Below are 14,484 nucleotides of genomic sequence, written 5' to 3'. Positions count from 1 at the left end.
TTGAAACAGTTCATAATCTATAAACAATGAATCCTCTTTTTGTATTACCAACATTTCCTCCCTGGTCATAAAAAATAAATGCTTCTTGACATGTACAGTAGCTTCTACCCAGCACCAGAAGGCTAAGAAAAGCAAGAAGTAAATGAAATATACAGGAATATGTTAGGAAGAGGAAGACAACCATGCTGAGCTGCCGGTTAGGAGAGAAGCCAACAAACAGATTTGCCTAAAAGGAGCAAACCATCTGATGAAGAAAGCAGCCATAGAGATTCTGCTATGAAGGTGTTTGGACTAACAGGTCACAAAATATACAGAACTTGTCTCTAGCAACAAATGAACCCTCAAACTATGGCAAAAAGAAAATAAAATCAAAAAACAAATTATGAATCATCTTTTCAACTTGTGAAGTTCTCTGAAACTACACATTTGTCATTCATTGTATGACACAGTAGGATGACTGTCACTTACCTTAAACATGTATTTATAAAAGAGATCATCTTGCTGTTTTTCTGTATCCTTAGTCAGGAATAAGACATGCTTCCATAAATTTCATTGTCATTATTACTTGCAGGTACTTGTAATATGCAAAGCTACTCTTTCAGTCAATCCCAAGAGGTATTAACACTTCCAAAAAATGTTACTAATCCAGGTATGAGAATCCTCCCTTTAGCTCCAACTATGGATATATGCTCATTATTTTCACTTTTGACCACCGTTTGGTTTTGATCTTTCTTATTATTCATATATTGGCCTATGTGCCCAGACACTGATTGATCTTTTAAGGAATTGCAGTTGTACTTGACCAAATGACCTTTGAGCCTGGAAGAATACATCAGCTGCTCAGTTTTCATCAGAAGAGATATTCTGATGCCCTGCTAATTTCAGAACTTTATTTTGAATATTATGTAATATGCATGCTCCTTTACTAAGTCATCTCTGTTTTTTCATCAATGACTAGTACCGTAAAGCAACTCAAAGGTCTTTTAACTTTTCCTTGTCAAAAGTTATCTCCTTAAAAATATCATATAATAGAAACTAGATCACTGTTCATCACTCTTGTCACTGATGTGCATGTGGAGCATTTACAATGTCCAAGCACTTTTTAGATTACTCTTCATTGCTAACACCTTGCACATCTTTCTGAAAGTACTAAGGCTTTGTTCAGTCACTTATTTTTCTTCTGATTAGACATGAGTCATACAATCTGGATCTAGACTGTTTTTTAAAAACTCAAACTACCCTTCAGTTAACAAGAGCAGTACTTCTTTTTCTAGTATCTAATTACTTGTTTTCTCAACCTTGTTTGTAACGATAGGATTTGTCTTACCTAACTTAACCCAGCTAAATGTTATTCGCACTGCCTTAAAATAGGCATCTCTCATAAGAGTGGGATGAATCCCCAGCTAGACGTGCCTGTCTCCCTTTATTACATATAAAAAGAGCATAAACAGCTAACAAACTCAGCTAATATATGGCCTGGAGCAAGTAATTTGAAATGTTAAAATGGAAAGTGTATAGCATTAATTTACCCACTTATCTCTTTGGAGACATGATGCAAATATATATGCTTTAAAGCATTCTGAAACTCAAGTGCAACCTCAAAAATAAAATTCCCTAAAATACAATCTCCCTTTCAAGCCCTCTTGGAACTCCCTGTCTCTGGAAAGGTGCTTTTCAGTTTAATGGTGCATTTTTCTTTGCTGTAGGAGCCAGGTACACACTAATTCATTTGGGACATCATCTTTTTTCTTTCTCCTATTTATTGTTCACTGTGTTTGGAGAACATGAACTGTTACACTTCTTCCACTTATGAAGCCAGTTTTGCATGTCACTTCCACCTCAGAGCTTCCAAACTCTGTCAGTGGACCATGTTATAATGATTTTCACTTCATTAGTCACCTGCACTGTTTATAACTCTCCCCTTAGTGGTCTATGGCATCATTATCAGTTCACATTGGTTCTGGCAACTGAAGATTTGACAACTGGTTACTTTTGCTCTTTTAAATTATTCATATTGATTACTTTGACAAATGTTATGTACACGTTGGCCTGGAAATGCAGACAAAGCAGACAGAGACCCAAAACCTCCCTCAGTTTTTATTACAGTGGCTACTCCAAGTTATCTTAAAAGGTATTTTAATAATGTAGGCCTTTTTACACATTGCAAGCTCCACAGAACAAAGAATATATATTTCTCTGTGTATACAGCACCTAATACATTTTGAAGAATATTTTAATATTAACAATAGTATTAGGCACAGTGGTAATCATCTCGTGTGTTCTTTAATAGCATCCTATGCCCATCTCAGCAAATATAGCTTATTTGTTTGAGCAACTTAACACTTCAGGTTTATCTTTGCCTTCTGGAAAAGAGATCTCCACCAGCCTATCACATTTTCCTAGAGAATTACATTATTTACAGATTTTATTGCCTACTTCTCCTTAACTGTTAAATCTACTTCTTGTATTTTGATCAAGCTACCAAGTGAGTACAACCCTGACATGCTAAACTCAGTTCAAGTACTATAAATATTGTGTATTTCCTAAAGATGCTTATACAAAGCAAATACAGGGTGAGAAAGATCTCAATTCAATGGATTAAACCTCACTTTAGGTGCTCAGTTCTCTAAGGTGCTTTTTTTTATAATTAGATAATTAGTAACACAGAAGTGCATGTAACTGTTTCACAGTCTCTCACAATGGTTACTGTCTCTGTTTCCCAGGGCTTTTAATAGCAGCAACCTTCCCCCTCATCAAGACTTTTTTTGGAACGGATCACTTACTTTGTAATACGGTCAATGTTAGCAATTTGCTTCTGGTTCCGGATTATTTCTATAGCTGCCCAAAGATGCTGGATAGCCTTTGTATCTGCCTGTCGTCTCTTCGTTAAGCGTGCCATGACCTGTTTACTTGGTCAGCTGCAGCCGATAAATAAAAAAAATACACCAAAAAGTTAATCATGAATTATGAAATGGATTACATGATGATCATATTGCAATAAATATGATTACAAGGAAAATTTTGTTAACCTATAGCAATTCAATTTGTATACAGCAGCATGTTTTCTTATGCTTAAAGAGCAGTAAAAAGCAAAAAAATGTAGTTTACATGAACCCCTTTCACATCACACAATCTATACAGAAGACAAAAGGCGAGCAGTAAAAATTATCAAATCAATAGCAAACAACTTAACTTATCAAACTGGTTAAAAAAAGTCACTTAGTTCACATCTCAGTTCCCTAAAATTTGGTAAAAAGCAGAAGCTACCCTAGCCTGAAACTTCCACAGCCTCCTGCATTGCCCGAAACCCTTAAAGAGGGCGAGTGGTGCTTGACTACATTACACGGTGTAAGCATGAACTCTGACACAGAGAAAAAAGCTCGACCCACAGTTTAGTATACAACATAGTTCTCAGAGTACTACTTTCATATTTTTATCATTTACAACTATTTAAAAAAATCCATTCTATGAGCAGAAACTAGAAGTATATTTCCATGGATGATAAATATTTAAAAAAATATTTTGGAGTCATTCCATTTTCTGTAACATGCTAAAAACCAACAGGACCAAAGTGCTTCTGATGGCTTTTACCCATCTAACCAACCCTGAACGGGAACATAATGAGCATCTGGCTTTGTTTACAAATTTTCCAAAAGCTCGAAGCAATGAGTACAGATAAGCCATAAATCGCCTACAGCTCTACTACAGGCACACAATCCCTTTTTAAAAGCTTAACGATGCATTTTGATCACTAAATAACTTTCTTCCAGTGCCACCACTTTCTCAATGAAAAAAATGACTGATTTATGACTGCTACCAAGGTCTATAGTTTACTTTAGAGCTCTGTCCTCAAAATGAACTCTGTGGTATGCACATGGATACTTGTAACTAGCAGAATATTAACTTCAGTAACCCAAAATAATATAAAAAATACAAAAACATTACACCATATGTGCAATGGTAAAAGATGGGAATTTAAGTATTGAAAGTGCCCCTCCTCTCAAATTCACAAAAATTAAACAGATTCGAGTATTCCATCAGTTGCAGCAATGCATTTTTCAAGTCCATGAGACCTACAGGTACTTGTCAAATAGGGCTGTCAAGTTTCAGATCCAGTATTACCTCAGCAACGCTCACTCGCTCTACAGTTGTAATGAAATAAAGTGCAACACTCTATTATTAAGGAGAAGAAATGATTTAACAGCATTATACTTAACATTACGTTGCCCATTTAAAAAAAAAAAAGAAAAAAAAGATGATGTGAATTGATATGTGCATGTCCAGTTGCAATTGTATCTCGTGCGTGAGGCATCTCTGGTCCCCGGAGATAGCAGGAAAGGGCAGAACAGAGCGGGGCTCGCAGAGACACGGTGTGTTCACACATCGACCCCACATTTCTGCTTTAGAAATTTCTCCCCGCTGGGATTTAAAGCAAGGGCAACTGGGTGGATCTCCCAGAAAAGAAAGGCCAAGAATACATTTCTGAGGGAAGGATAAGAGGGAATATGACAGACATACTGCTAAGAGTGACCATCAGTAGATAGCATCACCTAAGAATGATTCAGAGAAGGAAAACCTCTGTCGGGAACAGTGGGAAAAGACCCTGCATCCCTGTGAGCTCCTCTGCATTCACTTCACAGAACACGAGGACATCACAAGTAAAAATCCCCTCCTAATTTGTAAAAGAAACATATGATTATTTGTAGAATTTATTTCTTAAGGAAAACAGACCTGAAAAAACAAAGAAGGGTTAGACACTAACATGTCAATCTTTACAGCCCTATTATCTTAGCATAAAACTCCTTTCCTAATGCAGAACTGAATAAAAGCGGTATTACTCTTTTTATTCTAGCTCTCTACAAAGTATCTGCTTTAAAAGCTGTTAGCCGGTATAGCAGTTGACAAGCTGGACATGGAGCCTCTTACGCAGTATCACGTCCACATGTGAGGATCAAGGAGGAAACATTCATCCTTCTTGACCCTGATAACAGCGTGAAACAACAGACCAGTTCTCAGTTTATTTTGTAACAAATTAAGTGGGTCCTGTTATCCCATCTACTTTAAAAATAGATGTTATTTTTGGCAGCCTGGCATATGGCTGCCCGTGTGAGAGCCACACTCAGTGTGCCTGGCAGAGGGGGAAGGAGGTGGATTTCTCTCACACCCCCGTGACACCTGGGCCCGAGGGCCCCAGCACAGGGCAGGGCCCTGGGGAACCCATCTGCTGCCTCAGTGTGGCCCCATGTCCCTGCTGTGCAGCCCAAGAAAAGGCTGACCTTTGGGGCTGAGGAATTCCCTCTTGTGTCTCCAGGGCGGGAGAAGCCGCCCATGTCCGAGATAGGGAGAGGGAAAGTGAAGGATCCCTGTAATTATGAGTTCCTGAAGCCCTGTGGTTGCAGAGCTGCACCTAAGATGGCCGCCAGCGGGCAGAGGAAGGCCTCTCCCTGCAAAGGCCCTACGGGCTCCCCATTTCCTTTGGAGTGTGCTTTTTTTCCTGACCACCCCCCTGCCCCATCCTTATCGAGCTTTGTTGGCTCAGAGAATGCAAACGCTGTGCCCTGTGCCAGGGCTAACTCCAACCCACGGCACAGGCATGCGCCTCCGAGGCTCCAAGCACTACAGGGAGGTCACTCCACGGGACCAGACTGGATCTGGTCTGAAGTAACCCCTCCCAAAACGCAGCTGGTGTAGGTGCCGGCCTGAACTGCTCCCTCCTGGCTGCCCCCCTGCTCCCCATCACGGCTCACACAGGCACAGCCATGGCTCTTCCCCCCGTCTGTCTGGAAATAAATGCAGTAAGCATTCTTACACATGAGACACAGCAATCACACGTGTTTTGTTCTGTTCCTTTTTTTTCCCCTTGTAAGATACAATAATTTTAGCAGGTGTTCTGCCTTCAAAGAATATATGTTTCATTTTTATAGCTTTGGTTTACCATTTAAGGGTGCTTTTGTTAAACTCAGAGTTGACACTCCACTATTGAAACAGCAGTTCTTATAAACCACACTTCCAAAAATACAACTTTTTTTTCCCCAAAAACCCAGACCACTTCAGCATTATTTTCATCTTTTAATTGCATGGTGTAGAAGAAATATAAAGAGCCTTTTTGTGTTAAAGATTAAAAGATCGTGGCATATTTCTTGCTGTTTATTGCATTGTCACTCTTCCTCCATGGTAAAACTAACTACAAGTTTACTCCGTGAATTCCTGCAAAAATGTAAGCAGTTGTCTATATTATAAAATCTTAAAGATAACTTGTATCAGACTGTTAATAGTTTATAAAATGCTTTGGAGTGCTACTTCCAAGCAACAGAAAATGCTCCCAGTGCTCCAACGTGCACAACTTACTCATGCAAATAATATTATAAAGTTTAATGGGAGACATATTAGATTCCTAAGTCTATATTTATCACTCCTGATTATTTGCTTATGTGTGGGTGCGCGCACACACACTCACGTGCGCGCGGACACACACACACGCCCAAGAGAACAAGCATAAACATCCAGTGCGTGTGAGTATGTGTAAGAATCTATGGCTTAGAGGTTAAATACCGAAGAAACTGATTCATCCATGCAGTGTTTTAAAGAAGTTAGAACTCCAGAGGTTCTTTAAAACCACAATACTGAAATGTACACTTACATAGAAATGCTCGAGGATGTTTCTCATCCCCCTCTTTCATTATAGCTTTCATTTCAATATCCTGGAAAGGAAAACTAAAAGCTGAAGTAAACATTAATTTCCCGCTTGTGATCTGCTGGCCATCATACTTGTTTAGCTATGGTATCCCCTGCCCATACAAAATTATTTGCTTCATGCCATTTCTGTCATGTTCTGCTAGCAAGTTGACGGTAGGATGCAGCTTCTTAGAGATAGGTTGACAAACAAAAGATGGCTAAAAATCTAAGAATTTATATCAGCAGGATGTGTCTTATGTTTCATAGTCATTCATGGGACCTGCAGAATATAAGAAGGATTCTCCTAATAAAGGAATTTTTGTGTGGCTGACGTGCCAGCTCACAATTCCATCACATACTCACTCAGACAGGGCCCAAACCAAATAATTTATCTTCTCAATTTTCAACTCTCTAACTGTTCCACAGTGCAATCTGAGTAAGGTTTTACTATATTTTATATTTTAAATCCCCCTCGAATGTCCTAGGTACAACATTTCAAAAAGTACACCACTTTATTGCACACAACTTCCCTCAAGAGCTAAATGTTACCCACATTTCTTACAGGCAGGCTCAACAAACAGCGCTTTATCTTGTGAATACACACAGCATGGCTTCTCAAAGCCCATAGCAAAGCGTGCATCGCCATGCGGTGGCAATGTTACAGCAGTGGCAAACAAGATTTACTGTCAAAACAGCAAGGCTACTAGTCGTTAGACACACACTTGGCCAAATCAAATGCTGTACAGCTGTCTGTTGCAATAGTAGTGGACATGGAAATCTGCACTGCAAGTCAAAATAAACAAAAATCACCTTGCAGCATGTCTAGAGATTTAGCCCAAGGAACCTCCTGACCTGCTGCCTGCATCCAATGTAGCAGATACTATCAGGTACTAAGTTTAGCTAGAAACTCTCCCTACAGACAGAAACGACTGAAAGGTAGTCAAATCTTGCCATGCTTTAGCTGTTAAATACCATCGTCGAAGCAAAATATGATGCTTCTGAAAATTTAACTAATGAATTGGACTTTGCACTGAAGCAGACGGTGTTGCAGTTGGGTGCTGCTGCTCTGATGTGAGCTGCTAATTAAGAGCTGACAAGTAGTAGCTTGTTAAACCTCCTGTTCGTACTTCACTGTAAGCGAGGCTACCTGTGGCGCTCGTCCCTTTCAGTACAAAGTCAAACAGGTTAAACTTCATCCCTGCTATTAGCCACCATTTGGCTGAGATTTGGTATGCAGTTAATTGCGATGGAAAGACAGTTTAAGAAGTTGATCCTTGCCACTGCTCAGCTGCTAGTTTCTGCCTTTCAGCCCCGCATCCCTCGGGCTTGCTATTATTTCTTCCACACCACACAGTAGAAAGATTTCAGGCTCAACAGGAGGAAGAAGCTAGACTCAGTCCTAGTTTTTGTGGCTTTCATGCTGTGAGACTGGCTGAGTTTGGGCGGTTATGAAACTTGGACATGGACTTAGCTTCATATTTATATGTACATTATAATACGGGCTCTAGTATTTCTTAAAGTGTAACTTTTTATAGTAAGCATAAAACTGTATGTATCAGCAGTACAAGTAGTTCCAAATGTTTAGTGCTTTGTTCTTGTATTAAATAGGAGTTTCCTATTTAAATCCAGATTACAAATTTGCGAGTTGATGTAGAGTTTGGGTCCCTGGACTTTATACAGGTCTTTGTTGTACTCTGAAGTTCTGCAAGTTTATAGTTTACAATTTAAACTGCTTTTAAAACGTATCTTTCATCCCCAGTTTAGTGGGAGGGTAAACTCTTTAGTCTTCCCCTCCTAGAACAACTGAGAGCAAAAGTGGTAACTACCCTATTTTTACATATGCAAGGTGCACGTGAAAATGTTTTGACTGAGCAGCAGTAAAGGTCATGCACGGGGTGGGGGGACGACGACGACACGGACAGGACAAAGTTTAACTTCAGGTCTGCCTTCCAGATCTAGCAATCCAAAAGTGTGGGGAGTAGCTGCTATAGTGAGGACAAAGCTTTTGGCAAGAGTAATCCCACCTTTTGCCTACCATTCACTTGTCTTCCCAATCATGCAATATTACGAGCATAACCTAGGGTTAGCTGGGCACCTGGTAGCAGGAGACCCTCTTTTGCAAGAGCGCCGGTTATCAGAAATGCAGATTTTGCATACAAAGTAATTTTCAAAGAATCAGCAAGTGTTTCGGTATCATTAGATATTTATCCTGGACTTAATCCCAATCCACTAAAATCAACAAATGCCTTTCTGCTGACTTTCCAGGGTTTTGGAGTAAACTTTCAAGTGCTGACTGCTCTTCCACGTCCTCACAATGAAAAACTTAGGGAGGTGTTCCATGACGTTAGTGAAGCTGAAAGATGTAACAAAGGCTTGGGGCTGAAACAGGCAAAATTTCTTTGTTAATTAAACTAAACTCAGAAAAGTAGACTATAAATTAATAAAAGTTACTGAATTCTTCAGTGCGCCTCTTTGTATTAAGAGATCAGTTCGTGCTGAAATGCTGTCATTTTGGAAGTTATTAAACTATAGAAGATTTTTGGATGTTGAATGCCTGTCATTCCTAATGAAAATCTTTCAATTTCACTGTTAGATTAAGGTGCACACAGTCTATTCAAAAGAGATGTTTATTAGCATAGTTATCCTAAATATTTCACATGTGCAAGTGCAATAATCGTGCTGTTATGCGCAACCCCACCTTTTGCATTTCCTGATTTCTAGGTTTGTAACCTTGACATCATGCAACTTTTTGAGTGAGGTTTTGCATAGCTCCAGAAAACAGGACTACATGAATACAGAACTGTAGTGTTCTGCTTCTTTCTCTCTGCAATTTAATTTTTTTCCCAACTTCAGTAAGCAGAATACAAGAAAGCTTTTGCTATTACCTTGTGCCATTCCAAGATGGCAGTGAGCCACTGTAGAAATCACAGCCAAAGGCAGTATAGAATTAAAGGCCCCAAGAATACTTTTACTACACATATGTGTAAGCTCTATTTTAATCCCCGATACTGCATTTACTTAATTTGTATTGTATTTCATTCAAAATGATTAAGTAAGTGTCCTTCACTGAGGCTAAGGCATATGATACTTGAATTTTAAGCTCAGACATTCTGAATCATCAGTGTACAAAGGGTAGAACTCTCTTTCTTTTTCTTTTGAAACCAAACCTGGACTTTCTTGTTTAGTTAACTCACCCTGCTAGAGAGAACTTGACACAAATGTTGAGGCGCCATCCCAAAAGAGAATTTCTAAGAAAGTGTAAGTGTAAGTCAGTGTAAGCGGAGTATAACAAAACCTGAGATGAAGCATCAATAACAGCTGCTGAGAAAGACAGAATAATACACCCCAAACAAAGGCTGTCAAAGTGGTTTTGTTTGTTACCTAATACAAATATATGTACAGGGCTCAAATGTAATCCTGTATTCTGCTGCCCCTCCAGCCAACCCCAGTCTGGAATTTCACAGACAATAGCAAATGCTGTCCTGAAAATTGGAAGGAAACTATCCTTTGTTCCTGGCTGGTAGAAATCACTGAATAAAACTTTACCTAGCAAAGTGAGTTTGAAGAAGAGAAGAACACAACTGCCAACGAAAGTCAAACGGACTGAAAGCAAAGAGACAAATCTGTTACTAGCAATGTAGCTACACCAACTTCTTTCAGTTGACTACTTTTTTTTTGGTAATGGACATCACTTTTTACTCCAGGTAATGTGTGTAGGTAAGCTGAAGCTCATAATATATTTTCTGCTAAAGATTTGTCTCAATACAATTTTTCACGTGTACAGGTTCCACATTCATCTTTTTAAATAAGCAGTATTTTCCTTAATATTTCAATTTTTAATAGGTATTAAATACATTGAGAATAGTAACAAAACTAACAGTTACATAGGAATATCAAGAACCACACGAGTTTTTATTTACACGAGAAAATACCACCACTGAAAATGTATACACTGTTAAGGCATTTAGCAAACTTCTGAATGAATGCAATTTCAATTAAAAAACAATCTAGTGTGGTTTGGCTAAGGCTTAGTTAATGCAATTAAGCTGCACTAAATAAAGAGTTTCCACAATGGAGCTTACACTAGTATAAATTGCTTTAAAAAATATGGTTCTTGTAAAGTGATGCAACTTTCTCAAGAAAATAAGCTTTAGCTGCCATAGTAACAAAGCCCCTTATTTCCAGGATGATGATACACTAGTATTAAACAGCCTTTAAGTTGCTCACCTCCAGAAGACTACTCATCTTTGTTCAAAGAAATTTTCTATACAGAAGACAGTCCAACTCAACTAACTTCAACATCACCATACAAGAGATCACTCATACAAGGTGTAGAAGATCATCCTACACACTTCTTATCCCCTATCATGGCTGAAAAATAATGAGTTCTCTTCAGATTTGTTTCAGGAGTTATCAAAAATAATACTAGCACCCAAATTGCTATCAGCAATGCTCTGGATTCCCTGTACGATCGCACAGACGCATGGGACACAAAAGCAAGTTATGCACACATGCCTTGATATAAGAGGCTTGAACTAACACGTTTTACCTTCCATTTGCCACAGACTAAGAGCATGAAGAGGGTCAGTTACAGAAGATTAAGTGACACGTGGAGACAAGATCATGTTCTGAACCCACGCTGCATGCTAATACTGGATTTCTCGTTTAACACACCCACTACCAAATTCCGTATTTTCCAAGGCAGCCTAAAGCTAAACCACAGAAAGATGCTCGAGGAGAATCCATGGAAGGAGTTAATGCCTAACGAGCAGTCTGAGCTATTTCCCCATGCAGACAAGCCCTTCGTAAATAGATGCTTCCTGTCCACTCGCTTGGCTGTAGCGAGCAGAGATGATTAATGCAGCTATGCATCCTGACAGGCTCCAACACTCACTTGGTCGTAAAAGGGGGAAAACCATGGCCAAAGAAGGCTGACGGTGAGGGCTGGAATTTCGGCTTGGATGATAAATAGATGCCACTTTGATTCTGTAACTCTCTCTAATAAAAGTGAGAGGTGGAAGACATCTTAGAAAATGCTAAGAAACGTAGATGAGAAGAGCATCTCGTTCTCCAAAAGCAAGCTTTTGATCATCATCTTCTTTTCTGTTCTGAAAGCTAAGGAGCTTGGTTATTCTGTAAGCCTCAACTAAACTGATGCAATACATTTCTCCGTCAGTAAGTAAGGTATAATAAATTAGTTATGGTGACATAAATAAATAAATGATTTTTCATGGTATATTAGCAGGGAATGTAATTCCGCATAAAGTCAGTTTCGCACTAAACAGTAAGAAAAAGAGATACATTTTCCAGGTCAAAGAATTAGGAACGTTCGGGAAAGAGCTAAATTGTGAAAAAATGTAAATTCATTGTAGATTATGTAAGCTATATGGTAAAATAAGGAGTTGACATTAACTTTTTGCAGTGTAACGTGAGATTAAAAATTGCTACTTTTTCTTCTCTTTCTCTGAACTACACACAACTGACAGTATCTTTAAAGAACAAATTGTGATTCTGCTGCTAGCAACAGGACTTAAACCTTAGATGTTTGTAAAAACTATTCCTCCACCAGGCAGCATTTTTATTGACAAAAGGCAGCTGAATCAATTTTTGTTGCTCCTTAACAAAAACGAAGACTGCCCGAACCTGTTTCTTTCAAAGCTATTCTCTTTGGCCTCTGCCTCTCTATAAATAAAAGCACAACTACACAGCTTCTAAAACTGCTCAGATACTGAATTATTTGAAAGTCAGTGTGTTATGCAGGTGCGACCACTTTCCGCCAGAAGTCAGGCCACGAGCAGTGTCAGCCCAGAGGGGACTTTCTCTTGTCAACACTGATCTCAGGGCAAGCTGATACTATATAAAGAAAACAAGTGCAATTCTGAACCAACTAAGGTTTCCAAGCTGAAGCCCCTTCAAGCCCAAAATATATGGGCTCACCCTTGGAAACCTTCAGAAATATGCTCAGAACTTACAGAGTTAAAATACATTGATCTGTAATGCAGGTAAGATGAGCCAAAGATAAACACTGCCAAAGCTTACAGGCTTTTCCAGCATTAATCAAAAGAAACTTTTAAGGCAGGGAGAGGATCAAATTGTAAAATCTGAGCTTTAGATCCTGCTTCTGAAAATCAAGGCAAATGTCAGAAATGGACCTGAAAGTTTCATGCAACGCTCCCCCAGCTGTAGGACAGTTCATCAAAACAAGAGCCACAGAAAGAATAATATATTGTAGAACTGGAAGCCTTTCCCCAAGTCCTCACCTCGCTTGGTTTTCTTCTCTCTGTTTTCTAGAGAGTGTATTTCCTAGGTTGGGCATAGACATCTGGCTTAAAAGTACACTCTGAAGTATATTTGGAGCGTATGCTCTCTCCTTCGTAGGCAGTACCTAAACTCACTAATTACATGCATTCCAATAAAGCTTTCCTCTCATCCTGCCCCAAAACAAGTCTATCATCACTCCTTATTGAAGCCTTAATCCCTATCCATTTCAAAGGTCCATTTTGATTTTTTTTTCCATTGACATTTCAGATTTTTTTTATACCTCAAAAGCAGGCAATTCATTTTGTCTGCACTTTCTTCCTTCAGATTGCCCTCAGCTCTCCCCCCAAAACGTTCATGTCTGGACAAGGACGATGCTTGCCTTAGCGGACAATTTACAGACATGTGAGAACAGCAGTTTTCATGAAAACCAATGTACAGTGATAAACAACTGCATTCATAACTAAACAAAACCTTAAGTGGAAAACAGCTGAGTATAATCATGACCCTTTTCTTTCTACCTTTGCTGCAAAAGTTCATAAACGAAAAGTGGAAAAATGATAAAAAGTAAGTTTCAACATCACAGATTTATAAAATTTAAAAGAAATAAAGATCTTCCAAAGAAACTGATGAAGTGATGAAAATATGTTGCCATTACTTCAGATAACACCAGTTTCTCAGCAAACCTGGTAACAGCTGACATCAAGAAAACTCTGCCCTACCACTGCAGGTTAGCATTTCCTTCCTATAATTTTTTTAAAAGAGACAGGAGTGAGGACAGGAGGAATATATCACTTCATTTCCTAATTAGCTCTGCGTGTGGCTGATGGCATGGGGAAGGCTGGCAAATGGGCTTTTCTGGCATAGATTTTTTTCCCAATACCATACATGCTATTTTGGATTGCAGTCTCAAATTTGTTGAGCTGTTTCGTTCAAAGATCTTGGTGGGAGCCCAAGTGTGATCTCTTTTGATACGTTTTCTATTACCTATGGCTTTCAGATGCTTCCAACTCCCATTTCTGATCTTCTCTTACGTGAAGCCAACTTAAAACGTGTCTTTATTTTTTAATGTAGAGAATTCTTCTCAAGGCTTTTCCAGGACCAGCTGTGGGTGAACTGAATTACGCACTTTTTTTGATACTGAAAATCCATTTCACATCAGCATGATTCTTGCATTTTATATCTGCTCTATATTACTTCTATGGAAAACTTACTACTTTGACCAATAGTTCGCTATTATATTCATATGCACATCCATGGCATGTGCTAGAGCTACAGGTCAGAGAGATGAAAGAGCTCTCTGCAGCTCTGCAAGATCACAATACTTCTCACTTGCAAAATTATGTTCTGCCTCTCCTCTGGCAGGTGCATCTGAAACCTGTTTCTTCCAGCACTGATGATGATGGCGATGACATAGAGCAGACTACAAAGGCCCTTTAGGGAAGAAATTACTTCCTGAACACTCAAGAGCTCTTCCTGCTGTATCATTATCTAGGGCTGAGGTTTATTGAAGGCAACAGGACCATACTGTTCTCTTCCCAATAATTTCTT

General features: G+C 39.0%; 1 protein-coding gene across 4 annotated transcripts in view; it reads right to left on the bottom strand.

The window, feature by feature from the left end:
• Positions 1 to 14,484, bottom strand: part of ZMYND11 (zinc finger MYND-type containing 11) — a 110,182-nt gene that overhangs the window by 60,848 nt on the left and 34,850 nt on the right. For all 4 annotated transcript variants that reach the window (XM_059818490.1, XM_059818492.1, XM_059818491.1 and 1 more), the window contains exon 2: positions 2,784 to 2,918. In XM_059818490.1, the coding sequence (XP_059674473.1) occupies positions 2,784 to 2,899 (116 nt within the window). In that variant the 5' untranslated portion in view covers positions 2,900 to 2,918. The remainder of the gene's footprint in view (positions 1 to 2,783; positions 2,919 to 14,484) is intronic.

This window comes from Gavia stellata, chromosome 6 (genome assembly GCF_030936135.1).
Source record: "Gavia stellata isolate bGavSte3 chromosome 6, bGavSte3.hap2, whole genome shotgun sequence".
Taxonomy (NCBI): domain Eukaryota; kingdom Metazoa; phylum Chordata; class Aves; order Gaviiformes; family Gaviidae; genus Gavia; species Gavia stellata.
The sequence above is the reverse complement of the archived record's forward strand: the minus strand, read 5'-3'. Positions and strand labels throughout refer to the sequence as shown.